Source organism: Panthera pardus, unplaced genomic scaffold, assembly GCF_024362965.1.
Source record: "Panthera pardus isolate Hobbes unplaced genomic scaffold, ASM2436296v1 HiC_scaffold_3, whole genome shotgun sequence".
Taxonomy (NCBI): Eukaryota; Metazoa; Chordata; class Mammalia; order Carnivora; family Felidae; genus Panthera; species Panthera pardus.
In genome coordinates, this window is record NW_026526876.1 from 660,056 (window position 1) to 687,277 (window position 27,222).

The following is a 27,222-nucleotide window of genomic DNA, read 5'->3' on the forward strand; positions in this document are numbered from 1 at the left end:
GGAATACCCGATATCCACATGATTTATCACCGCTGGTGTTAAGGTAAGGGAGCTTGATTTCTCCAGCGTAAAGTAGTGTTCTCCCTTCTGCACTCCGCTGCGTAGACGTCTCCACATTCAAGGGGAGGGGGGCTAAGTTGCACCCATTGAAGGAGGGGGAGCTGCATGTGCTCTTACAACCCGATTTTAAATGACAGGACATTTCATTTTATGGGTCTGCCGTCACTTACTTAGCCAGTACCGTCATGTCGTGTGTTCCTGCTGCTTTCAGTTTTTCCTTTTACAAACAAAGCTGCAAAGGACAAGCTGCGGCTCACCCTCAGATCCAGCAAATATTTTTCAAGCAACTTCTCTGTAACAGGCGCCACACACCCTGGCGAACGGTATCTGTGCCCCTCTTTCGTTTCCTTGGAATAAATTCATGGGTTGGCACTCCCGGGTCAAAAGATAAGCACAGTTTTAAGGCTTTTGATAAGTATCACTAAACAAACCTCCAGGAAAGTTGTACTAGTCTACTGTCTGGATTGACATTTTTTTCTTTTGCAAGCTTTATTTTTTCATATTACAAAAATAAGTCATGTTTTTATGAGATAACTGGAAATTACTTACTGGACATTTGATGATATTAAAGAATTATTTTTTTAGGTGTGATAAAGGTATTGTGGCTACTTCTTAAAAATAGTTATCTTTTAGAGGCACACGTTTAAGTATTTATGGAAGGAATGATATTAGTTGGGGATTTGCTTCAGTATAACATAGGAGGGGAGAAGTGGATGGGGTTTTACCAGAAATGGGACTTGTCTTGAATTGATTGTTGAAGCTGGGTGATTGGCAGGCTGACCTTCAAAGTACAATTCTCTCTACCTGAGTAAAAAGCCAAAAGTTTGTTTAAAAAGTTTTTACAGGGGCACCGGGGTGGTTCAGTCAGTGAAGCGTCCTACTCCTGCTCAAGTCATGATCTCACGGTTCATGGGTTCAAGCCCCGTGTCGGCTCTGTGCTGACGACAGCTCAGAGCCTGGAGCCTGCTTCACATTCTGTGTCTCCCTCTCTCTCTCTCTGCCCCTCCCCTGCCTGCACTGTCTCTCTCTCTCTCTCTCTCTCTCTCTCTCTCTCTCTCTCTCTCTCTCCCAAAAATAAATAAACATTAAAAAATGTTTAAGAAAAGTTTTTACATACTATAGAAATCAAGAGCTTAGGTGAGAGTCCCCATTCTTTTATCTCCCATGATTAATTACAACAGTTTGGTGTATGTGCTTCTAGACCTTTCCTATGCAAATACTGACTGTATATTGCAGATACATATATACTTAAAACAGGAATGAGCTACCACTGTATACACCATTCACCCACTAGGGTTCAAGCTTCATATTTTGCAGACGGTTGGCAGCTTCAAAACTCTCTCGTTCTTTAATAGCTTGGTGGCACTCCCCTGGATCAAAGAACCATAATTTATTTATCTGATCCTTTCATGGCAGATACCTGGCACATCTCCAGTTCTCTGCTCTTAAGAACAATGATGCAGTGAACAACATCCTTGTATGTAACGTATCTTTGTGTATCTGTGTGAGTAATTCTACAACCTACCTTTCCAGAAGTGGAATCATTAGGTCAAAGGATATGTATATTTAAAATCTTAACAGAATGGCTACATGGCCCTTGTGGTCGACTTTGTATGTTCAGTGTGTGACAGTCTCTTCCGGTACATATCTGAGGATTATTGTCATTTGGTGCCTGCGGTAGAAGAGCAACATAGAGTCCCAGCTGGAAGGGGTCTCCAAGATCTTCGGACCTTGCTTCCATAGAGGCCACTTGAGCCTCCTCATCTGTAAACTGAGAATAATACTAATCCCAGGTGGCCATCAGGGAAGGGCTAGGAGGCTTTTCTCAAAGCTGCACTGTACCTGCATTTTAATTAAAGTATATGTTCATTTGGGGTGGCTTTGGGGAGACTGGGGGCAGTCTCCCCAAAGGGGACAGGGTACAAAGACCCCTATTAGGCACCACTTGTCACTGCCAGAGCTAACTTCAAAGGGTGATAGTTGGGCTTCGTGAGGTTATATGTGATAGTTTTGAAGCGCTTGCTATGTTTCAGGTACCGTTCTGAACACGTCACGTATATGAATTTATTTAGTCCTCATAGTAACCCTATGACGTAGATGCTATTTGTGGGAGGTAGTCTCAGAGCTGGCCCCCGCGAACCACATCTCCTGGGATTCACGCCCTTGTGTGGTCCACTCCCACAAGTCTGGGGCAGCCTTGTGCTAATAGAATGCAGACGCAGTGTGCCAATGCCAACCTAGTCTTTGAGACGACCGGTAGCTTCTGCTCCTCCCTCTTGGAACACTTTGGGGAACCCTGAGGTGCCACTGAAGAGACAAGGGGAAAGGCCATGGGGGAGAGAGGAGGCTCGGAGACTGGAAGAAGAGGGAGTGGTCCAGATGGCCCGCTTTGGGGTTACGGTCAAGCCCTCAGAGGACCCAGGCCTGGTCACCATCTGACTGTACTTGCATGAAACTTCCCAGGCAAGACCAGCAGAACAGTGAGAGGCAACAAAACAGTGGTTAAGCCACCCATTCTGTAGGGATGGGGTGGTTTTATGTAGCAACACCCACCTGAGACATGACGTCTACTGGGACTATCCCAGGTCTGTCTGACCTCAAAGCCTTTTCTTCTTCACGCTCCCTTAACCAGCAGTCCTCGCCCCCGCATGGACACTGGGATCCCTGCAGAGCTTTTCCAGAATACCTGGGAATGAAGGCTCAGAGTAGGTATTTTTTAAATCCTGCAGGATTTGGGAAACATGGCCCCATCCACTGTTTCCAAAACTTGCCTAAAGACAAGAAATGCCTGGCACCTTTATTTAAAAAACAGATTCCTGACCTCCAACAGATACACTGATTCAGACTTTCCATGGGAAGGCCCTGGTAAGCTGCAGAGTTAACATGTTATCCCAGGTAAACCTTATTATCAACTTTAGAAGAAAAAGGGAGAGAGAAGAGAGAGCTCCCAGGTTGGAAGGGCTGTTCGGCAGTTTCCTGTTGAGTTAAACGTGACACTTATACCAAAAGCACAGCTGTCCCCCTCTTGGGTGTTCCCAACAGAAATAAAGGCATGCATGAGGATGTCCCTAAAAGCTTTATTCATAATGTCCCAAACTGGAAACATCCCTGGTGGCCACCCACAGGAGCATGGCTAGGTGAACTATAGTTTAGCCGCACCGTGGACTATGCGGTTGGCAGTGAAAAAGCATGAGGTACTGACACACGCCACAACACGGATGAATCTCGCAGACCTACTGTGGAGTGTGAAAAGCCAGACACACAGAGTACAGATTCTACTTGTACACAGTTCAAGGACAGACCAGACTAACCTACAGTGATAGAGATCAAATAGTGGTTACTTCTATGTTTGTGCCTGTGTGTGGGGGAGGTTCTAGAGCTTGATTGGAGGGTGGATGTGTGTGTGTGTGTGTATGTGTGAGTGTGTGTGTGTGTGAGAGAGAGAGAGAGAGAGAGTTCTGCTCCCTCCTAAGATGCCATGCACATAGCAGGACTTCCTTGCACTTGGGGCCCACTTGAGAGGACTTTGCTTGCCTGTTCCTTTGTTTATTGCTTATTTGAAATATACATTATACGTTGAGATGTATACAATAAAGTGAGCAAATCTTAAGTGTACAGCCCAATGAACATTTTACATTGAGTATTTGGCCTTGCGCAAAGTGCTCTTCTAGACTCCTGGAAATGGAAGCCAAGACTATATAAGACACAGAGCCTGTTTGTGTGAGTTTTATAGTCTGCTGTGGGACATAGGACAATACAAGCCAGAAGAGTAAGTTTTCATTCATTCACTCGGCATGTGCTTTGTGAACACCTACTATGTGCCAGGCACTGAAGCCAGCACAGGAAATGCTGCAGTGACCAAGATCCGGCCCTGCAGTCATAGTCTAGTCAAGTTTTGGACAGCAGCACAATGAAAGGTTAAATATGCTTATTCCAACTCTTAAATATTTCCCAAGTTCATTCTGATCTTCTCTCACCGACCCCGTCTTAGTTCAGGCTCCTACCATCTCTACTTTCTGGGCTATTTTTTTTAAATATATTTTTTTAAATGTTTATTTATTTATTTTTGAGAGAGAGAGCACACATGCACAAGCAGGAAAGGGACAGAAAGAAAGAGAGAGGGAGACACGGAATCTGAAGCAGGCTTCAGGCTCTGAGCTGTCAGTACAGAGCCTGACGCGGGGCTCGAACTCACAAATTGTGAGATCATGACCTGAGTCCAAGTCAGACAACCCAGTGAGCCACCCAGGCTGGGTGGTGGCTCTGGGCTGTTATAGCAGTTTCCTCGTAATCTGTGTTTCTAGTCTTCTGCCTCTGATTTATTCTCCAGGCCAACAGCCCTTATTCAAGTGCTCAATCTAAAAAATTCAGTTAACGGTTCGCTGTGTGGGCTTGAATCCTCACTTAGAGGGTCTGTAGTGTGATCACAGGCAAATTCCTTAAATGCCCTGGGCCTCATGTGTGTTTTCTGTAAAATGGAGATAAAATAATAATAACGATAACCAAAACAACAACACCACCCCCTATCTCCCTGAGGAGGTTGAGCTTTAATGTATCATTACAGGTATTCATACATCAGGTGCCAACCCTTCGCTCTCACTGCTTGTCCCTCCTGCTTCTCTGCACTGCCCAGTAATGTCGAGGTGCTTCTATATACGGATACACCCTTTGCTTTCAAGTCCCTGAGCTCACGGTGCTCCTTCTGTCTGGAATGCCTTCACTCTACCTTCTCCTGGCTGAGTATTCCTGGGCTCAGGACTCAGCCCAGGCACTGCCTCCTCCAAGTAGCCCTCCCTGAAGCTGCATCCAGAGCTGAGTGCTCTTGTCTGGACCCCTACAACACCCTAGATTGAATTTGTCTGTCTCCTGTTTCTATTTGAGCTCCTTCCAGGCAGGCCTGAATCAAAGGTTTTTTTATACCCCCAGCTGTGGACCCTTCCTGTTCAAGGCAGGTGCTGGATGTGTCCACTGACTTGAGCAGAGCAGGCCAAGCATTTTCTTAAGGCAAGTGGCCTTTGAGTTTGCCTTGAGGCATGGATAGGACTTTTAAGAATTATTTTAAAACAAAGTGTCCATGCGCACATTACCAAATCCGAGGGGAACAAAAAGGCTTACAGTGAAAATTAAAAGTAGGTCACCTCTCAACCACCCAGCACCCCTCCCCAGAGGCCATCATTGGTATCAGTTTCTGAGTATTCTCTGCAGGCAAGAATGGTCTGTCTCCTCTCCTACGCGTGCACTTTTTTATTTTGCAAAAATTTAAACCAGCAGAAAAGTTATAAGGATAGCAATAAACACTCTTTGCCTAGATTCACCAATTAACATTTGGCCACATTATGCAAAATATTGCACAAGCATTATATCATGTAATGCTCACAACAACCATATAATCATGCCAATTTTGTGGATGAGGTAACTGAGGCAGCAGGCAGGTGAAGACACTTGCCCAAGGCCACAGAGCTAGAGAGGGGTGGAGCTGGGCTTCCCCCTGAGGCTGCCACAGGACTTTGATCCACCTCCCTTCAGTTTGCTTTGGAGGAAAGCATTTTCTCACACTAAGTTGAAATCCACCTCCCTGGGATATTCACCAGATGATCAGTGGAAAAGTACACAGCTCTGGAAGCATTTGCTACTTCTCCTAAAACCTTCTCATTCCCTAAGCAACAGCTGCTGTCGCTGCTGTTAACACACGCTTCAATGTCACCTCCTCTGTGAGGGCTGAGTTAGCTCACCCCACTGTTTAAAGACTCCCGTGGTCAACTTCTGGCTGCCAGCAGGATGACATTTACACTCCCGAGCTTGGGATCCAAGGCCCAAGGCCTTGGGTGATCTGGCCTTGTGAATCCCTTTCGCCTCTTCTGTCCTGCTCCTTCTTCCTCTAACCTCCACCTCCAGCCGCTCTCAACCTCTCACCATCTGCTTAAATTTCCCCTCCTCCTTGAAGCCACCCCTAATTCCCCAAAGAGCGCACATCCGCTTCTTTGGGTCCTTGGATCTTCTGCCTGTGCCTCCTTTAGTCTTCTCCCAGGAGGTCTTTTGGCCATGAGGCTGGACAGTGTAGGACTGGAGTAACAATTTGGCCCCCTGGCAGAGCGACCCTGCGCAAATTACTTCAGGCGTCTGAGCCTTAATTTCCTCAAACACATAATGGGGGAAAGAATGCCTAGCTCAGTACCTGGCATAGAGTCAGCCTTCACTAATCTCCCATAATAGAACTGACAGCTCTTCAAGGCTGACTGACATCTTCTCTTAGTCATCCCTTGAAACTCTACCTCCTATTTCTTAACTTCTCGGAGCCTCAGCTTCCTCATACGTAAAATGGGGATGATGATGGAGAGGCTGTGAAACTTTAATGAGCTAGCGCATATCAAGCACTCGGGACAGTAGCCCCTATGGATAATGCTAACTACGGCGCAGAGGGCGGGGAGGGGGCTGGCACACAGTAGGTGTCAAATTAATCCGCTCAGAGTTGGGCTCGGGTGTCCAGAAAGGGCGCGGAAAGACGAGGTTGGAAGTGAGAGGTTTGCAGAACCAGCCGGGAGGTCGGCTCCGCCCCTTCCCCCGCGAGCCCCCGCCCCAGCCCGTGCAGCTGTCAGGACCCAGCCAGCTCCGGCGCCAGTCCACCAAACCTGAACGTCCCATCCCGGCGCCCCCACCTTCCTTCGCCTACACAAGTTACCTTGCGCCCGGCTACCCTTTGTCCCCGCCTCCGATTTCCATTGGCCGAGGGTTTTCTTTGTTAGCTGGAGCGCTCCCCTCCCATTGGCCGGAGGCGCTGCCGATCGCGTGGAGGGCGTGGCCCCTCCCCGCGCGCTGCCCCTATCGCTCCCTCCTCCCCCGCCCGCCCGCCCGCGCGCCCACCCGCCTGCCCCGCCCCGGGAGTGCGCGAGGCGCTCCGCTACCATTTGCTGCGGCCGCTGGGCGCCGAGGGCAGCTGTGGCGGCGGGGACCGACCCCGGGGACCGGCAACTACCCGGCGCCTGGGAGGCGGGCCGGAGCGCGGGGAGGCAGCGGGCCCGGGAGGCCGCGTCCATGGGCCCGCGGAGGCCGGGCGGCGGCTGTGCGGGCGGGCGGCGGGGACTGCGAGCTCTTTAAGGGCCCGGGCGCGGGGCTCGGCGCCGAGGTGCCCCGGCGCGCCGTGCAGCGCAGCGCCGTCGTGCGAGGAGAGGCCCCGCTCGCGTCCCGGGGCCCGCGAGGCCGCCCTGACCGCCGGGGGCGCGCGCTCCGGCCGCGGCCGGGCCTGCGTCCGCGGCCCGGCTGTGAGGCGGCTGGCCGGCGAGGGCATGCCTCGGCGCCCGCGCTGAGCCCGGCTTGAGCCCGCCGTGCATGGTGCCGCCGCCAGCCCGCCGCCGTCCGCCGTCCGCCGCGGAGCGCGCGCCGGGCCGGGCCGGGCCGCCGGGCCTGTGCCGCCGTCGCGCCGACCATGTCGGCGGCCAAGGAGAACCCGTGTAGGAAATTCCAGGCCAACATCTTCAACAAGAGCAAGTGTCAGAACTGCTTTAAGCCCCGCGAGTCGCATCTGCTCAACGACGAGGACTTGACGCAGGTGAGCGGGTGGGGGTCCCGGGGTCGACCGCGAGGCGGAGACCCGGGCCCCGCGCTGGGCGGCCCCCAGACCCCCGGCGGCCCCCTTGGGCTGGAAGTTTCCGGGGGCGCAGTCGCCCGGCTAGGTGCTGCAGGCAGTCGGCCGAGGCGGGCGAGAGTGGCTCGCAGGGGGCGCTGGCCGCCTCCCCCCAGTTCTGACGCCGGTGAGACCACCATCCTTCTCTGGAAAGGAGAGCGGACGTTGCCCAGTTCCCGAGGCAGGCGGGGGTGGGGGTGCGTCTGAAGGTTCCTGGGGAAAATAAAAACGGAGCAGAGAGAATGTACATGAGTCCTGGGGAGGGTGGTGAAGATGGAGATGGGGGCGGGGGGGGAGAGGGAGGGAGCGGGAAGTGTATTGATAGAGCCGGGACAAAGGGAAAATCCTCAAGTATGCCGAAAAATAACATCCTTTCCCGTTCCCATAGCCCTGCCGTGTGATTCATGCTTTTTGGGTGACTCAAAAATGCCTGGTTTTTCTTAGGAGGAACAAAGCGCTTGGGGATTGCTTGCTGCTTCGCAGTACCCCCCATAGAGTCTGTTTTAGGATCCGACTTTGACTTCTCTACCCAGAGAGGCCAGGGGTAGAGCAGGACGGTCGGGGTGGACTGTGGGCTTCCCTCCTGTCAGACCCAGCTTGTCCGTTTTCTGAATCATTGTCGCTGTCAGTGATGGGAGAGAGGTGAATGGTCCTCAAGTCTGAGGAGGAGGGTCTTGGCGCTTGAACTTGAACTAGAGGGCTTTTTGTTGATGGGAGAGCTGGGGGCTCCTCTCCCCACCCTTTTCTCCCAGCTCTCTTGGTCGCTTGGCTAGGGATGAGGAGACCTGCGTGCCTTCGGCAAAGTCCGTTCACCAGCGGCTTCCAAACCTGCATCAGAGTCACATTCTAAAAATACAGAGTCCTGGAGCCCCATTCCTGGGATGATCTAGGAGATGAAGGAATTTGTGTCGTAACAGCTCCCTAAGAAGTTGGGCTGCAGTCCCCACTGGCCTTTGGGTACCCCTGCCCTGGTTGCTCCTCTCTGAGCTCCCAGTGTACCAGAGAATCCTCTGGATCCCCGGGATTCTTTGGAGTACCTCCCAGTGTACCAGAGAATCCTCAGGATCTCTTTGGAGTACTTGGAGGTCTTTGGGCCAAGCAGATTCCTTGGATTTCCTGATCAAGCCCTGTCTGCATCCCCTTGGGCTGTATCTGTGGCCCCTTTTTGCCTCTCCCCCAGTCTCAGTCCTCTTCGGAGCTTTCTCTCATCCCCCAATGAGGCCAGGGGACCTCCCTTCACATTCCGGTCCGGTGTGACCTAGTTGCAGCCACTCCTTTTGCAGAAGAACCCCTTAGATGGAAAACATTGCTTTGAAGTGTACGGCCTGGCTGTTTTTAATGCTACTTAAGTACTCACAGGGTTTGACTTGTTTACATGGCAGACCAGAGTGGGGTGGCAGGGCCGGGGTTATGGCCTGAGACATGGTGTCTTTCTCTGAGAGCAGAATCCCAACAGCCAGAAAAGACTCCTTTCATCCAAAACCAAAAGCTTAACCAAACACTCATGGCTGCAAAGTCATAGATTTTTAGGATAGAAGGGCCAGGTCAGTTTGGGAAGAGTAGAACTCAGCTTCCTGGTAAGATGTTCAGGGGTGGGCTTTTAAGGGTGACTCCCGTCTTCTCAACTGGATGCCTTTTTTGGGGGGAAGCAGTTGATGTGGTGAGGATGGACTTGGGCCAGGAGTCAGGAGACCTTTCTTCTGTCTTCGCTGTCACTTTCAGCTGTGTGACCTTGAATAAGTTCTTTTGTCTCTGTATAGTTCCATTTCCTTCTCTAAAATTTGGGAGTAGGGATCCCTGGCTTACCTCTCTCACCCTATGAAAAGCAAAGAATGGTATCTTATTAAACTCTTAACAATTAAACAAACAAAAATCACCTACGGAATAGTACACCTGGATTTAGGAATTTTATGGGTTTGGCAAGGGTTGTTCTGAGAGAGTTTTCTGGTTATTCCAGGCAACTGCCAAAATTGGTAGATTGGATGTTTACACCTCATAAGGACTGTTTTCTGGTTCTGAAGCTTAGATAAACTAGAATAGGATCTGCGTATCTGAACTGAATCTGTTAAATTCTTTTTTTTTTTTTTTTTAATTCTGTTGATTATTAATTGGATCAAGAGAGAGTGTTGCATATTTGGAGTACTTTACTCTTCAACTGTATTCACGGTTCAGTTGTGGATTTTAAAACAGGCCTGAGTCCTCCAGGGCACAACTGGGATGGTAGTTTCTGAAATAATGAGTGGGGTTATTTGTGCAGGGAGAGATTAGGCCAGCCTTTCACCTCCTGGGATCTTTCAGGAAGAAACTGCTCTTGAAAAGAGAAGGAGGGAGACGCAGGGCTGTTGCCAGCAGCGTTAGCTGCTTCTCTCTGCATCCGGCCTCCCCCAGCCTTACTCTCATCCTCTTGGCTCCATTAGAAAACCTCAGCCAATTGGTTCCCATCAGTCTCCCCCAAGGCCCTGCTTCCTGCTGCCCCTCCCTGCCCTCGCTTATTTTAGACCTTCAAGGCTGGAAGATAGATCAGTGATCATTGTGGCCACCCCCCTTTTTAAGGCATTTAGCCTTCAGTCCTGTGTGTTTCTCTATATGCATATGGACTTGAGTACACAGTTAAAACCTTTATTTAACCTAAATGATATATGTATTTAAACTATATATGTATTTGTTCAGGAACATTTTTTTTTTTTTTTTTTTTTTTTTGCTGCTTTATGATGTGTCTTACAGCTCTTTTCATGGTGTGACGTATAAATACACCAAAATTATTTTGCATATTACGCCATCACGGATGTGCCATAGTTTAACCATTCCCTTATTGATGGACAGCAAGGTTACTTCTGGGTTTGTTACAGCCTGTGAATGCTTCAGCAAACAGTTTTCTAAATGCTTTTGGGTGTGTGTGCGTGCACGAATGCAAGTATTCCTCTGGGGGCAGATAGCTAAAAATAGAATGGCTGGGTTGACATCAAGCACATTGAATTTTTTTAACAGATATTACTAAATTGCCTTCCAAAAAAGGCTGTGTCATACCATTGCCAGGATTGGAAGTTATCAAAACGATTTAGTTCTTTAATAATTTCCCTAATTACCTGTGAGGTTAAGCCTCTTTTTGTAATATTTATTACATGTGTTTTGTTTCTTATGTTGACTGCCCATTCATATGTTTTTCTGTTGGGTCAATTCCCCGCCTTCTCCTCCTCCCCCAAACTGGTTTGTAGGAGCTTTCTGTATATATCCTAGGTCAGGGGTCCATGGACTCCCTCTCTAGAAGGCCAGATAGTTAATATTTTAGCAGTGTGGGCCATGTGATCTTTGTAGCGACTACACAACTTTGTCATTGTAGTGCAAAAGCCGCAGTGCAAGGCCACTTTAGACAATACGTAAACTGGGGGTATCGCTGTTTCTAATAAAACTGAATTTACAAAGTTACAAATACAGGCAGCTGGAAGGATTTGGCCTATAAACTATAGTTTGCTGTCCCCTTCTCTAGATATTAATCTGAACCTGTCATATATTGCAGGTATTTTCTCCCTGCATTTCTCTTTTTCTCTTTTTTAAGTGATAGTTTTAAATATGAATGCAGTTAAATTTCCGTGTTTCCTTTTTAGCTTGTAGTTTTAATCTCATGCTTATGAAGGTCTTGTTTTCAAGATGATAAAGTCTCAGATACTTGTACTTCCCCTGTAGTTATTTTTATGCATAACTTTATAATCCATCAGACTTGTGTTTTAGGAAAATAATTTTGGCCTAAAGCAGAAGCTCTAAAAGACTGTCTTGAATCATCCAGGTAAATTACAGTAAAGGTCTTCTCCAGGTCCGTGTTGGCCAGGATGGAAGGAGCCATCAGACACTAGGGACAGGATATTATTGGAGGTTGATTGGAGGTGGGGATTGAGAAGACCTGGGTGGATAACAGTACCTTTTACAAAGATTGAGAATAACAGGCTGGGAGTAGATTTGTGGGGTGGGGAGGAAACAAAATTAATACGTAAATTTGACCTCATGGGGATGGAGGTCCGGTTTGGTTCTTAGGTGCAGTCACCCATTCAGGCAAGTAGGTGATTCGATGAGTGGTGTGGGCTGGGTAGGAATTCTGGAGTCCGGGGAGTGAGTGCAGTCAGTCACTCAGGAAGCCACTTAGAGTAAAACAAGGGAAGCAGGTGGGGAAAGGAGGTGAATTACAGGGGTTGGTGGTTAGTGGGACCAGAAGGTCTGGAGCCCAGGGTTCTTGGCTTCTACATCCCCTTCCCAGCCTTAGTGTGGGTTTCTGGGGTTGGTGGTGGCTCTTGACCTGACGTGATGTCTCATTCTCCTACCGACTTGTACGATTTTAAGCGTGCCTTTTGTGGAAGGAGTCCTGCATCTGAACTTAAGTTCTAGTTGCCTCTACTGCTGTTTTGTTGCGGGACCTTGGCTGGGTTGTTTTCTCTCCTCGGGCCTCGATTTTCCTGTCCGGAGAATGAGGAGGTTGGTCTTGGTCTCCGCCAGGCCCCTTCCAGCCCTCCTGCGTCTCCTCTCAGCCCTCTCGGTCTCATGGTGCCCCTCACTGTGCTGCCCTCCACTGCCAGGGGTGCTGGGGGCTTGGGGTGGGAGTCCCAGACACAGGTGGGTGTGCCAGGACTTGGTCTCCGTAAATCATGATTTCCCTTTATTCCTGTGACATTCTTAGAAGTTCTAGGGCCCAGGGGCGCCTGGGTGGCTCAGTCGGTTAAGCGTCCGGCTTCGGCTCAGGTCATGATCTCGTGGTCTGTGGGTTCGAGCCCCGCATCAGGCTCTGTGCTGACAGCTCGGAGCCTGGAGCCTGTTTCAGATTCTATGTCTCCCTCTTCCTCTGACCCTCCCCTGTTCATGCTCTCTCTCTCTGTCTCAAAAATAAATAAATGTTAAAAAAAAAAATTAAAAAAAAAAAAAAGAACTAGGGCCTGGAACTTCTTTATTTCACTTAACATTTGTCTCATAAGCAACGGGGAGCTTTCATGCTCATCCTTTTCAGAAGATTTATCATTTACGTGCACATCGGTAGAGTGTTTGGCAGGGGGTATGTAAAAATCCCAGACCTTACAAAGGGCCAACAAACACAGGAAAAGATGGTCAGTGTCATCAGTTGTTATGGAAATGCAAATCAAAACCACAGTGAGGTATTACTGCACCCCCACTAGGATGGCTGTATGAAAAAAGGGATGGTAGTAAGTGTTGGTGTGGATGTGGAGAAATTAGAACCTCATGCATTGCTCGTGGGAATGGAGAATGGTGCGACCATTGTGGAAAATAGTTCGGCATTCCCTCAAAAGACTTACCGCATGACCCAGTGATTCCACTCCTAAGTATATCCAAAGTAATCGGGAACAGGTATTCAAACAAATACGTTCATGCGTACGTCTGCGATAGTGCTACTCATAACAGCCAAAGGTAGCAGCAACCTGGATTTCCGTCAGTGGGTGAATGGGTAAACAGATTTTGGTAGATCCAGATCATGGGCTATTCAGTTACAAAAATGGGACGAAGTACTGGCCATGCTGCGATCTGACTGACTGTCGAAAATGTGTTCCATGAAAGAACCAGGCACAAAGATACCGCACGGTTCCGTTTACGTGAAATGTCCAGAATAGGTAAATACGTGGAAAGGGAAGACACATTAGTGGTTGCTGGAGTCCTGGGGGAAGGGGGAGAGAGGAGTGCCTGCAGATGGGATTGGGGTTCTCTTTGTGGGAGGTGATGAAATGTTTTAGAACTAGATAGAGATGCTGTTTGCCTAACATTGTGAATGTACTGAATGTCACTGACTCGTTCACTTTGAAATGGTTAATTTTATGTTATGTGGCTTTTACCTTCATTTTTAAAACTGAGTGTGCAAGGATAACACACGCACATGCGTATCCCAAACCTGCCCTCTGCTCCTTGTGTCACTGGAGTGCATATCTGATTGTGTTTAGGGTCTAGACCTGGGGATTAAACAACTCTTTCTTAAAGGGCCAGATGGTAAAAGCTTTAGGGTTTGTAGGCCAATAGGCAAAATGGAGGAGTTTATGAAGGTACTTCTATAATCAATTAGAATCGTGAAAGCCGTTCGTGGTTTGGGGGCCTTAAAACCAGCTAGTGGCTAGATTTGGCCTGTGGGGTAGACCAGCCCTGTCCAATAGAACTATAATGTGAGCCACATTTGTGGGTTAAAATTGTCTACGTGCCACGTTAAAAAAGGTAAAAAGAAATAGGTGAAATTCATTTTAATTCTATCTTATTTAGCCTAACAAATCCAAAGTATTATCCTCTCAACATATGAAGAAGTTATTCTTTTACCTCTACGGCACCTTTTGGTTCAGGCTAGCCACTTTCTGGGAGCTCTGGCCACACGGGGCTGGTGCTGGCAGCGTTGGACAGTGTTGGATGGGGCAGCCGGGCCCACAGCTAGGCCCTTGAGACCCTCGGGGGAGGCACAGAGTGTAAAGGCCGTGCCCGGGCGGGGGGGGGGGGGGTTCCTCCCCCTTCGGGGTGTCGTGCCAACAGCCTGCGTTGAGGATTCCTGGAACAGTTCTCTCCTCCTGTTACTCCTGTTTGTGTCCTCCGCTTGGTGTCTCTTGCCAACTTTTGAGGGTTCTTTCTTCGAACGTCACGTCTTGCTGACTCCTTTTAGTGGTGTTTGAGAGCTCTGGGGCTCCGGCCCTCACTCTCCCTCCAGAAGCAGAAGGGAGGAGGGTGCCAGTGAGAGCCTGGGGGGTAAACTGGCGTGCCCCCTCCCGGCCCTCTCCCACTGGGCGCCGTGACTGCATTCTGACACAGCCCTTTGTATTTGTGAGTGTTTTGCAGCTATATTCTAGTTGCTTTTTTCCCTGTGTTCTAGCCTGCTACTTGACCTTTCCGAGTTCTTTTTCCTTAGCCACACAGAAGGACTACAATCGAAGACCTGTGTTCTATTCTTGGCACAGACGTGCAGGGTGACCCAGGAAGGTCACTTACATTCTCTGAGCCTCGGTTTCCCACCTATAAAGCTGGTGCCCCCATTCTGTGTACAGGGAGTGGTCTACTAATGGAATGGATGGAGGGTGCCGGCCGGGCCTGTGGAGGTTGCTGAACCCCCTTTGTGGTAATTAATATTCCAGGAAGCATGCTGACGGCCTGTCGTGTGGGGAATAGTCTTTGTTTGGGCTGTTTCCTGATTACTAGAACCCTGATGCTGTTTAGCTGAAATAAAGAAATTTGACTTGGAATGTTTATCTTTAAATTGTTCCCAAGCTGCCATTTAGTCTTGAAAGAGACCAGAGAGTCTTGCAACGAGGGAAAAGAGACAAGAGGGAGGTAATATCCTACTGCCAACATCCTAATACTGGGTTGGGGAGGGGGGGAGGCACAGGAGAGGGGTGGAGAGCGCTGGATGCTGATTTAGAAGTATCTAACCTGAGAAAACGGGCTTTTCTTTTATCATTAGAAACTCCCTCTCAGAGCCTCACTTGCCCATCAGAAATGGCACAGTTGGACCAGGTCATTAGTTTTCAAAGGTACAGTAAATCGCAGAGCCTTTCACCCCAAGGAATCTTCTGTGGAAATGCCCTATGTGAAACAGAAAAAGTGACACGGTTCTGGGTGATACGAGGTTGGAGCCTGCAGCTTGGCCTCTCAGCCACCTCTGCTTCTCACCCGTGGGTCCTCTGGTCATCTCCAGAGGCTGTGAGGGGCAGGTTTGAAAAGTGCCCTAGACTTTGTGGTTCCTCCGGTTTTAGCAGTTTAGGGTTCCGTAGGATCATCTGTGGACAGTTTCACAGCTGCTCCGGCCTGGAACCCCTGAATGCCCAGCCCCACCGCTCCCTTTATGTTATCACTTCCTTTGGGGGCAAGAGAGCCAGTGGGTTGATTCGCTGGCATTTTGTCTCTGGAGACTGGAACTGGAATCTTCCAAACCACTCGCTGGTTTTCTCAGTCAGGGTCATCCTAGTTCACTTGAAACCACAGCCTGGTTTTTGCCTGGAGCCTGTAACCCTTCCAGCTCCTTTCTCCCTTTATGTTCAGCTTGATGTTTGCACACGGTGCTGGATGGTGACCTGCCCCGTCTTTGGGGCAGTTTGCAGTAAGATGGGTACATCAGACCCTCCTGAGCCTCCATTGTTTGTGTGGTTGTTTAATCTTTTTTTAACGTTTATTCATTTTTCAGAGAGTGCGCGTGCGTCAGAGCCTTGGCGGGAGGAGGGGGTGGATAGAGAGAGAGGGAGACACAAAATGTGAAGCAGGCTCCAGGCTCCGAACTGTCAGCACAGAGCCTGACGTGGGGCTCGAACTCACGAGCCATGAGATCGTGACCTGAGCTGAAGTCAGACACTTAACTGACTGAGCCACCCGGGTTCCCTGAGCCTCCATTGTTTTGCATCGTGTCGTATGCCACAGTCTCGTTCCGCTCTCGGCAGCTTGGTCGTCTGTAGAGGAGGAGATGTTGAGTTTCAGAGAGGTCGGGTTGTCTGTCCGAGGTCACTGAGCTGCCTAGCAATGGAGCTGTGATATGGAACCTGGTTCCATGTGGTTCCCATGCCGCCTTTGTGAGACCAGGAACCTGTCTTCCCTCTTCTTGGGAAGGCCACTTTGACTTGTTCACTTGGTGCTATTTCTGTAGGAGGCTGGGTATTGCAGACAAAATCAAAGCTGTTTAAGGGATTTCTACTTCCTAGCTCTGGGAGGAGAGGCCTGCAGGGGCTGGGTGATTAAACACCCCCCCCCACCCCCCCCCCCCCCCCGCCAGTAATTAAGCAGGTGAGGGGTCATCCCCAATTAGCAGATGGAGCCATTGAGACCCAGTTCAGTGACCTGCCTAGGTCACAGGAAGGCTAGTGTGGGTTTTCCAAAGTTCTGTTTGACCTCCCTATGTTTGATAAAAAGTGTTAACCTTTACTATCAGGAACAGGGCCTTGCCCTGACTTGGATTCCTTAGTTGCTGGGGTGCACGGGGGTGAATGTGGGGAGGGCAGTGGTGCAGGACATCGTGCAAGTCCTAAAATCTTCTCAGCCTTGGGGTGGTCCATGTCCCCCAGTAGGCTGCTGGTCTGTGGCAGTGACCACACCTTTGGCACAGCCCTGAACGGGAAGCACTGTTTTTCCCCCAGAGGAATTCAGAATCAGGAAATCTTGTGTCCTTGGTCTCTGTAGGTCCTAAAACACTGGTTTTAACAGACGGACCAGGGAGGCTTTGTGGCACCCTTTGAGATGCAGCGTTTTACCTCCTACGGGTCCTGGCCGGTAGCTAAAAGGGCCAGGGGAAGGGGGAGCAACTTCTGGGAGTCTCCATTGAGCCACAGAAAGAGTCCACGTCTCCTGGGTCTCCAGGTGCCACACCCAGAGCTTCTCCACTCGGGCTGGTGAGCGACCTGGGGTGCGGGGAGCCTCAGGGCTCACTGGGATTAAGACGTTCGTTTGTCTTCCGCCGGGGACCTGCTCTGACCTAGAAATCTGACACAGTCCCACTTTTCGTTTAATGTGCTCACATAAGGGAATGGAATGGTTGACGGTGGGGGCTTTCAGCTCAGATTTGGGTTCCCGTCCTGGCTCTGTGTTCATGCCGATGGAGCAGGTTTCTCAGAGTTGAAGTGTCTGTGTCCTTCCTCTGAAAACTGGGGTCTATATATTACCCATGTCTTGGTTGCCTGTGATATTAATGCCGGAAGGTGGTGTAAGTCGTAAGTGCCGAATTTGTAAATGTTTGCGTACATGGGGGGCGCTCAGGAAATTGGGTTCGTTTTTCCAAACGTAGACCCAGAGAGGGGACCTGCCCCCCTGGTTTTGTGGAACAGCTACCCCTCCAGCTGTGTTTCTTGTCTACCTCCACGCCCACAGAACAAAAGCCCAGACTGCCTCCTCTCCTGCTGAGCTGCTTGGCACCACCCTAGCAACTTCCTCACGTTAGCCCCTTGGGATTGGAAAGGCCGCAGTCCGTTTGCTTGTGTGGAGTTGATTTTCAGAACATGTTTAAAGTGTAAAGGTTGAACTGGTTTTAAGAATTTGTAGAGGATAGGAAGTGAAGGGGCCAAGTGCCATTAGCCTGAGACTTACTATCAGAGGACGTGGGCTGCTCTAGAGGGCAGTGGCCAGCACAGCAGCCACCTCGGAGCCCCTGCCAAGCTCAGAGAAGTGCCAAGTGCAGGTCCCGTGAATGGCAGTGGCAGATCCTGATTTCAGAAGTCACTATGCATGGAAGTGTCCTGAGTTGTCTTCAACAAGGTAGGGGAGGACTGAGAGAAGCCACACTCTCGCTGGTGTCCCCAGGACGCTTGTCTAGGAATCAAAGTCCTTGTGCCCCTGGCCCGGTGAAACTGCCAGAGGAGGGTAGGGGGCTGCCCAGGTCTCGTTCCAAATTGATGGGCAGGTGGGTGGAAGATCGGGCCAGGGCACGTCCTGGCCCTTTGGTCACCAGTGTTGATTCACTCACCTCAGCCAGCTGGTGGGTCCTTCCAGTGTCCTTCCCGCACCCCGTCCCCAGGCTTTACAAATCCCACACCCTTCCAGGGAGGGAGCCTTCTGCCGAGGGGACCCTTCTATAGGGTCTAAACAAGTAGAAGTGGTTCCTTGTGAGAGCCTCAAACACGTTCTTCTAACAGGCAGATGCCATCTTTGCAGACAGCCTGCTGACTCTTGGTCCCTCCAGCTCCCTTCCTGCTTCGAAACCCGGTGAGCCTAGGGGTCCTCTTTGGGGGAGCTGGACCAAGCAGTGTGGCCATGCAGCCTCCCATGATGTGGGGGTTTTCTTATACTTAAGTTGAAGGAGCAGTTGACATGCTCTGGGATGATTTGTTGTGGAGGCGATGGCATTTGTAGCTAACAGTAATTGCTGTGTGCCAGGCCACGGTTAACTCATTTATATTCACAGCGGCCTTATGAAGTAGAGAGATAAGAAACCTGAGCTGGAAAGAGGTCGTGTAACTCGCCCAAGGGCGATACAGTAAGTGGTAGAGCTGGGATGCAAACCCAGACAGTGTGACGCTGGGCCTCCTCCTTCGACTCTTTCCCGTGCTGACCTGAGCGGGGTCAGGTGGGCCTTCTGGACGTTGGGTTTCTGCCCGTGTGTGCTGGGAAGGGTGGGGTTGGAGTATGAGGCTAGGGCTGAACTTATTTAGATTTCCTGTCTCTTTTTTCCTTCCTATCACACTTTCCTGTCCTACCTGTTTCTTAATGGGAAGCGCTGCTTTTTAAGGGAGAGGGTGTGACTCTTTCCTGCAAAGCCCCAGAAATGGGTCCCCACGCATTCTCTAGCATTCCTCCCTTTGCCACAAATGGCGTCATGTTCCAAAAATCCCGCGGCCATGGGCTCCTTGTCAAGACTGAACAGGGAAGAGGTTTTTTAAAATGTCACTTTCTCCCTCTTCCTCCAGCTGCTGCAATCCTGGGAGGAGCCCTGAGCATGGGCTGGGCTTGCAGGGCATGTGTGTGGGTAGAGGGGTGAGCGGGCAGCTGAGTTGGGACGTGTGGGAGGGGAGAACCGAGAGCGGGCCATCAGCTGCGTTCCTTCCTTCACTCTCTCTGTGCTGAGGATCTAAGGAGCCATGCGTGCGGGTTTTGTTTGGGGTTTTTGTTTTTTGAAGTGAAATTCACATAACACGAAATTAACCATTTTGGAGTGTACAATTTGGTTGCATTCAGCACATTCATAATGTGCTAACACTACGATTGCTATAATTTTTTTTAGATGTTTTAAATGTTTATTTTTGAGAGAGAGAGAGCATGTGCACGGGGGAAGGGCAGAGAGAGAGGGAGACACAGAAACCGAAGCAGGCTCCAGGCTCTGAGCTGTCAGCACAGAGCCTGATGCAGGGCTCGAACTCACGAACCCCGAGATCATGACTTGAGCCGAAGTCGAATGCTTAACTGATTAAGCCACCCAGGCGCCCTTGCCACTCTGTAGTTTAAAACATTTTATCGTCCCTAAAGAACACCCGTAACTATGAAGGCGTTACTTCCCACCCCCCATTTGCAGCAACCACCGGTCTGCTTTCTGTCCTTATGGATTTACCTGTTACGGAATATTCATCAAAATGGAATCCTAGAATATGTAGTGTTTTGTCTGGCTTCTTGCACTTAGCATGTTTTCGGACTTAATGCACGTGATAGCATGAATCAGTACCTCATTGTTTCTTTATGGCTGAATAATATTCCAGTATATGGGCATAGCACATTTAGATTATCTGTTCATCTGTAGATGGACGCTTGGGCTGTTTCCACATCTTGGCCGTCGTGAATGGTGCTGTGAACATTCGCATATATGTTTTGTTTGGACATCTCCTTTTGGTTCTTCTGGTTGGAGACTGAGGCGTGGAGTTGCCGGGTCCCCTGCTAATTCTGCTGTGTTTTGAATCAGTACATCAGGCCAGACGCCAGCACTGCAGACTGCCGGGTGGGAGGACGGTGCGCATGGCGCTGCTGAAAGCCCAGTGTTCCTCATTTGTAGGAGTCCAGGGTGGGGAGCTGGGGTACAGGCCAACCCTCCGGGTTGCGGGCACGGTGTGCAGCTTTGACGTGGTGGTAGAGGGCTGTGTCCGTGCTCAGGGGTGGCCGAGCCACTTTGAGCTTCAGTCTCTCCTTCCTTTCCTTTTTGTCTAACCTGAAGATGAGTGGAGCTGCCAGGAAGGAGCTAAGTTGGGGCTTTAATATTGGCGGGAGGGGGCGGAGGAGGCCTTGAAGTTGAAGGCCAGACGACGTAGGGCACCGTGGGGGTACTCTGCTGGTAAGGTGCGTGGGGAGCTGCTGCTTTGGGGCCTCCAAGGGATGTTGGGGGAAATTAGAGGGAAAAGAGCTTATCTGGCCTGTTCACTACTCTGCCATCAGTTTTCAGACCATTTCTTTAGTAGTGGGGCACGGAGCCCCTTGAAATGGAACACAGAACTCAGATGTGAGGGCTAGGAGGAGAGACTGTGGTGTCACCTGTGACACCACCCTTACCAGGCTCCGCCCCACCCCGTGCTCTGCCCTGGCCCCCAAAGCACAAACTCCAGTTGTCTTCACCGTTCGAAAACCACTGATTTACTCTAGCCCCTGCATGGCTGTTTTCTAACAGAGGGCCCCTGGGGGGGCTCAGCCGGTCAAGCCTCCGACTCTTGTTTTCGGCTCTGGTCTTGATCTCACAGTTTGTGGGATCAGGCCCCGAGTCGGTGACAGTGTAGAGCCTGCTTAGGATTTTCTCTGTCTCTTCTCTGTCCCTCCTACATGGTCTCTCTCTCTCTCTCTCTCTCTCTCCTCCGTCTCTCTCTCTCCTCCGTCTCTCTCTCTCTCTTCTCCCTCCCACATGGACTCTCTCTCTCTCAAAATAAATAAACTTAAAACATATTTCCAAGTAGATTAAAGTGTTCGATGTATACAGAAGGACGTAAGTGCAGTGTATGTGCAGTGTACGTACGGGACTCCTGAGGAACGCTCAGGTCGTGAACGCTTGGTCGTTCCGGCATCTCAGCCTCCCTTGGCAGCAGGCCTCGGGGGAGAGGACCCACAGTGGGCGTGGCCCCTGTGGAGCCCAGCCCCTTCTGCAGGCCTCCTCTCCTTGGCAGAGGTCTGCCTCGCCGAGAGGAAGGTTTCCCTGCCTGGCGTGTGCAGGAGTCTGTTTCATTTCCAGATGGACTGTATGTAACCGCCTCTGCGGTGAGTCTGGTGTGAGATGCGGCCTTTTAAGGTAGTGCTGTTGAGGAGAAAGGAGTCTGAGTAGAAACTTGGAGATGGACCTGAAGGCTCATTTGTGTTTAGGCTGACAGAGAGCCAGAGAAGTATAATCGGGCCAGGGTGACACCTTGAGCAGAGCGCTGAGGGAAGCAGGGGTGTCGTGAGGGCAGGACGGGCCAGTCATTGACCCGAGGATTTGCTGGGGTGATGATTGGCTTGGTCAGTAGTTCCCACACGTTCTGTATTGGTGACCCTTTATTTAAGCTCTTGATTATTATTATATTTTTTAATGTTACGTTGAGAGAGACAGAGCACAAGCAGGGGAGAGGCAGAGAGAGAGGGAGGCACAGAATCCGAAGCAGGCTCCAGGCTCTGAGCTGTCAGCACAGAGCCTGACGCGGGGCTCGAACTCACGGACCGCGAGATCATGAGCTGAGCTGAAGTCAGATGCTTAACCGACTCAGCCACCCAGGGGAACGACTGCCACACTTTGAAAATCACCGGTCTGGCCCTTGTGGACCATTTGTTAGAAGGCCGTGATAGGAGTGGCGGTGAGGATGCCTGTCATGACCGGGCTGATGTGATGGAGAATCTGGGCGGGGGTCGGAGGCAGCCCTGGGAGCGAGGTGTCAGACATTCAAAGGGCAGAAGGTGATAAGGGGACCACTGGAGACAAGTGCCTGCCCTCTCTAGCAGCAGGCACGTTCCAGGACTGACTCACCCTTACTTCCTGCCACCAAGGGCTCTCTGAAGAATAAATGAAGTGTGGGTACAGGGCATGTGGTAGGGACTCAATGTGAAGAGTATGGGGCAGGTTATATTCTTTTTTTTTTTTTTTAATGTTTATTTTGAGAGAGAGCGTGCATGTGTGCCTGTGTGAGCAAGGGAAGGGCAGAGAGAGAGAGAGAGAGAGAGAGAGAGAGAGAGAGAGAGATGGAGGGAGGGAGAGATAGAATCCCAAGCAGGCTCCCTGCTGTCAGCACAGAGCCCAGAGCGGGTCTCCATCCCACAAACCACGAGATCACGACCTGAGCTGAAATCAAGAGTCGGATGCTCAACTGACTGAGCCACCCAGGCACCCTGGTTATATTCTTCTGACTGCACAGACAGGATTCTGAGGCTTGGAGAAAGAGGTGGCTTTGCTGTTACATTTCACCACTGCACTCTGCAGCTCTTGGAAAGGAGGGGTCGGAGGCGACTGGAACGTTTTAGGGTAGAGACTAGACTAGTGAGTGACAGGGCTGGGTTGTGCTGTGGGGAGCGAGAGGCGGCCAAGGACTAACGGACTGGCTCAGGTGGTTCTCCTTGAGGCTTTGTCACTGATTTGCCTTGTGGCCGGAAGGCAAGACAACCTTGATCTTTTCATCTGTTCACTTAGTGGTGCTTGGTAATTTCTAGGACCCCATCCCAGTTCCTGACCTGGAGCTTTGGACCCATGAGTTGGAGGCATGGCAATGGCCAGGTGGCTCTCCCCCTTTCCCTGAAGATACAGGGATGGGGCTTGGGTCAGAAGTCAGGGTGGAGAGGGAGATTCGGATTCTGTGGTCTCAGAGTGATGATCGGGTCCTGAGCCCTCAAAGCAGGTGGATGGGAAAGGGATTCAAGGGAATCTTGGAGGCCCCCGAGGTATGTGTGACACAATTAGGAGGTTTAAATTTTAGTTTTACGAAGAAGTTTGGATCAACCCTCAGAATCTCGCTCAGAGGAAAGTTACCTCTTCTCTTTGAGGTAATGCTCCTCAGCCAGGCCCTGCCCCTTGGAGTCAGTGGCTGGACAGGAATTTTGATGTCTTTAATGTTGAATAAGGAAGTTATCTCCATGGACTCAGATCTTTTAGGTACACCACAATCTTTGTTATGACTCTACTTTTTATGGCATCTGTTTTTAAAGAAAATATTTTCCCTGCCCCTTTCTTCTCTGCTCGCCGCCCTTCCTTTTGCAGCCCGTCCATATGGAAGGCCTGCGTCTGTTTCCTTTGAGGTGCTTTCAGCTTGTGCTTGGTCCGTATAGCTAGTGCTACCTGCCCCCGAATCTGCTGACAGGAAGCCCTTTCCAGCACCTCCTTCAACCCATTTTCCTTCTTTTGGCTTTGTCAAGACTTCACATTGATAAGTGGTGTTTACGTCTTTTATCTCTCTTAAAGACGGTTGAAAAACAGTCACCAAATTGTACATGAAGGTTCACAGCCACCAAGAGGGGGAAACGACCCCAGTGTCCAGCAGCAGATGGGTAGATAACAAAATGTGGTATGTTCGTAAATGGAATATCATTTGGCCATAAAAAGGAGAGAAATACCAGCACATACTGCAACGTGCGTGCACCTGGAAAACATCGTGCTGAGTAAAGGAAGCCAGTCACAAAAGACCACTTGTTATGTGATTGCATTCATACGGAGTGTCCAGAAGAGGCAAATCTGTAGACACACAAAGTAGATTAGTGGTTGCGGGGACTGGGGTGGGGGTGGGGAATGGAGGCTTTAGGCAATGATAGCGAAAGAGTACAGGGTTTCTTTTGGGGGTGGCAGAAATCGGGGGCTCTAAAATTGTGGTGATGGATGCACTACAAACCATTGAATTGTACTCACTGTTTTAAAAAAAATTGTACTCTTAAATGGGTGCGTTGCATGGTATGTGTATCATATCTCACTAAAGCCATTACAAAAATACCCCAAAACAGATAACTATCCCACCTCATTCTTGGTTTGTGCGCATAATTCATACCTCAATAAACCGTTATTTGACATCTTCATGTGCCATCTTCCTGTCTTCCTGTTGGACATTTGCTACCCATGTGTAGCTAATACCACAGATTCCACCTCCGTTCTCCTCTGTCCTGGTTACCCCAGGTCTCCCTCCGCACACTGAGTGGACAGGGTGGTGGCCCGCGTGTTCCCGCCCGTGTGTGCAGCCTGGTCAAGTATGTGTCAGCGGTGCGGAAGCATTCCGTGCCGAAACCAGCGTGCCGTCCGGTAACGCTTTTCAGAGTCAGGTCGTTGTTTCAGCAAATATTTATTTTACTGTCTTTGCCTCCTCCCGATGCTCCTTCTGATTTGGCCAAAGGGTGGGACTGTCTGCAGATTGTTTAGAGGTTTGGGGTCTCCGAGGTAGCTCTGGAGGAGTGGGCCCCGATGCTCCCAAGCCTCGTGGAGTTCGTGGGATGTGCCCTCTCCTCCCCGAGCCCGTGCTGCCACAACACTGCCAGATGGAAGTATTGTGCCAGGTGCTGTGCATGCCCAGATGTGTGGAAGGTTCTGCTGCATCCTCTGGAAGGAAGGTTGAGCCTCTGCATACGCCAGCTGGCCTTCTTCTGGCCCAGTTCTGTCTGCTTTTCCCGGGCTCACGTCCCTGGCTTCAGTTTCTGAAGTTGGTCCTTTGCTCGCTTTTTTTTTTTTTTTTTTTTTTCTTAATTTTTTTTTTTTTTTTTTTACGTTTATTTATTTTTGAGACAGAGAGAGACAGCATGAATGGGGGAGGGTCAGGGAGAGAGGGAGACACAGAATCTGAAGCAGCCTCCAGAAGCAGGCTCTGGGCTGTCAGCACAGAGCCTGATGCGGGGCTCGAACTCATGAGCTGTGAGATGGTGACCTGAGCCGAAGTCGGATGCTTAACCGACTGAGCCACCCAGGCGCCCCTCCTTTGCTCACTTCTTAAAGAAGTCTTTCCCAGACCCCTCTTCTCTGCCCCGGTGCCGAGTCCCTTTCCCTTTCTTTGTGCCTTTGTCTCATTGTGGGTCTTCTCAGTGGCTTTGTTATCTTTGCTTCGATGGTGCTGCATCCTGGCTTTTGGCACCAAAGGTCAGTAAACTGTATTGCTCTTGAGTTTCAGGGTCACATGTCCTGGTATAATTAATAGGGTCTCTACTCTTTCCCCAAATTATCCCTGTTTGAATGGTAAATTACAGGTTTATTTTACTTTCTCTGGGATGGGGAGGAGGTGGGGGCCTGTGCTCACACTTATGTGTTTGCACAGGAGGAAAAGACTCATCCTGCCAGAGAAAACCCCCACGATTTTTGTCCACTCCTAGAACACCTTAACATTCCATGGTGCCTGGCCAAGCTGTACGGGTGGCTCCACAGAGGGTGGCTTGTGGTTGGTTCATCCCATACTGATGAACTCCTTACAGGTGCCATGCACGCCCAGGCCCTGGGCCTGTCTGCAGAGATGTCTGGGGGGACACCCTGTGTGATGTGCTGGTCAGGACTAGACCCTCTGGGAGAATACCCAACTTGGGAACTTGCTTCCTGTTCAGATGGCTCCAGCCTTCGCTTTTTTTTGGAAGTGGCTCACTGACGTGGAGCAGTGTGGAGTGGTTATAGGCTGGATAGGGGGCCATGTGGTCTTGACTCACACCCTGCTTAGACAGGTCACTTCATCTTCCTGTGCACTTCGGTTTCCTTGAATATAAAATGGAGGTGGTAATGGTACGTACCTCACAGGTTTACTGTGAAGATCGAAGAATACAAGAGAATGTGAAGGGTGTGGAGCAGTGACCGGCCTCGTAAGCTGTGAAGGTTAGCTCTCGTGACAGTGAGAAGCAGGACAGATGTGACCAAGCCAGGAAACCGATGGGCATTTTAAATAGACTCTCCATTGTGCTCGCTCAGATGGAGTGTGTGTCCTCCAGGCCACGTTCTTGCCGCCATCCTGCCAGCTGGGGAGCAGCAGTGTTTTTTCACGTGGAAGCCCAGGACTTCACCCTGGTCCCTGCCCGGGGGTCTGATCACGTTGAATCACTTGGCATGGCTATACGATTGTGAGTATCTTAGTGGTGGCTGATTGTTCTCTGCCGACTTTCACAGGCAGATGACAGGCCCTAGAAGCCCGTGCTGGCATATGGTGCCCACATTGAGTTTGGGTTCAGAACTGAATGGCTGGAAAGCAACACTGTGGTATTCTCTGGAGCGTGAGACCCCATAGACCCCATGGACAAGTCTTAGGAGTCCCCGCATCGTTTGGACCACAGGGCCTTTTGGGGGATAAGTGTGTGTGTGGCCTCTCAGGCGGTCTGTAGTGATGGCTGGCACCCTCACTGATGATGGTTGGCCCTGGCAGGCTTGTTCTAAAAGAGAAGCTGTACTTGCCTGAGGGCTTTGGCCCTAGTGGGCATGGTCAGAGTTGTGTGCTAACTCCCCTGGCCTGGGCTGGGCAGCTGGGCACATAGGACATAGTAAGGTCTTGGCAAGGTTAAGGCCTGAGACTGGCTGACATGTGCTCACTTCTCCTTTTACTGACTTACATCTAAATGTCTCAGTGACCTTGAAATCTCCCTTGCTTTACAAGCTTATAAAGATGGCCAGAAGGCTGCTACCCAGGCATCATTCTCCTTTTAGAATCAAAATGCAGAATATTAAACAGCCTGTTTACCATGAGTTTGGAAGCGTTTTCACAGAAACTCTTTTGGGGGGAAAAAAGGGCAGGGAACCAGCCTCAAAACTATAGATGTATTAGCTGTAATTTGTACATATTCTGCCCATAAATTTTTTCGTGAATCCTCTACCAAGGGCCATTTGCCCCCAGCTCATGCTTGAGTGCAGGTCCCCATCCCCCACCTTTGGCCCAGAGAAATCTTTGCCCCATGAATTTCCCCTAAAGCTGGAATACTGGCCGCCACAGAGACGGATCCTTCTTCAGGACTGTGGGACTTTTCCTCTTAAAGAACTTTTATGACTACAGTCACTGTGCTTGGAATTCAGGCATTTAGCCTGGTATGGCAGAGCCTGTGTGGGGATTTGTATGCTCTGCCCCTGCCCTCAGAGTCAGGAGTCCTGGGGTCCCTCTGGACTGGTCTCAGATATTCTGCAGTCCTGCCCATCACACTCTTTTGGGATACCCATTCACCACCTCCACTGTGGGGCTCACTCTGCTGAGTGCTGCTCGTCCCCAGGCACCACCCCCCAGTTTGGTTTGAGTGCCAGCTGTGTGCACAGC

General features: G+C 50.3%; 1 protein-coding gene across 7 annotated transcripts in view; it reads left to right on the top strand.

The window, feature by feature from the left end:
- Positions 1–7,432: 7,432 nt before the first annotated feature.
- Positions 7,433–27,222, top strand: part of MPRIP (myosin phosphatase Rho interacting protein) — a 154,338-nt gene continuing 134,548 nt past the window's right edge. For all 7 annotated transcript variants that reach the window (XM_053892539.1, XM_053892542.1, XM_053892541.1 and 4 more), the window contains exon 1: positions 7,433–7,606. In XM_053892539.1, coding sequence (XP_053748514.1) covers positions 7,484–7,606 — 123 coding nt within the window. In that variant the 5' untranslated portion in view covers positions 7,433–7,483. The remainder of the gene's footprint in view (positions 7,607–27,222) is intronic.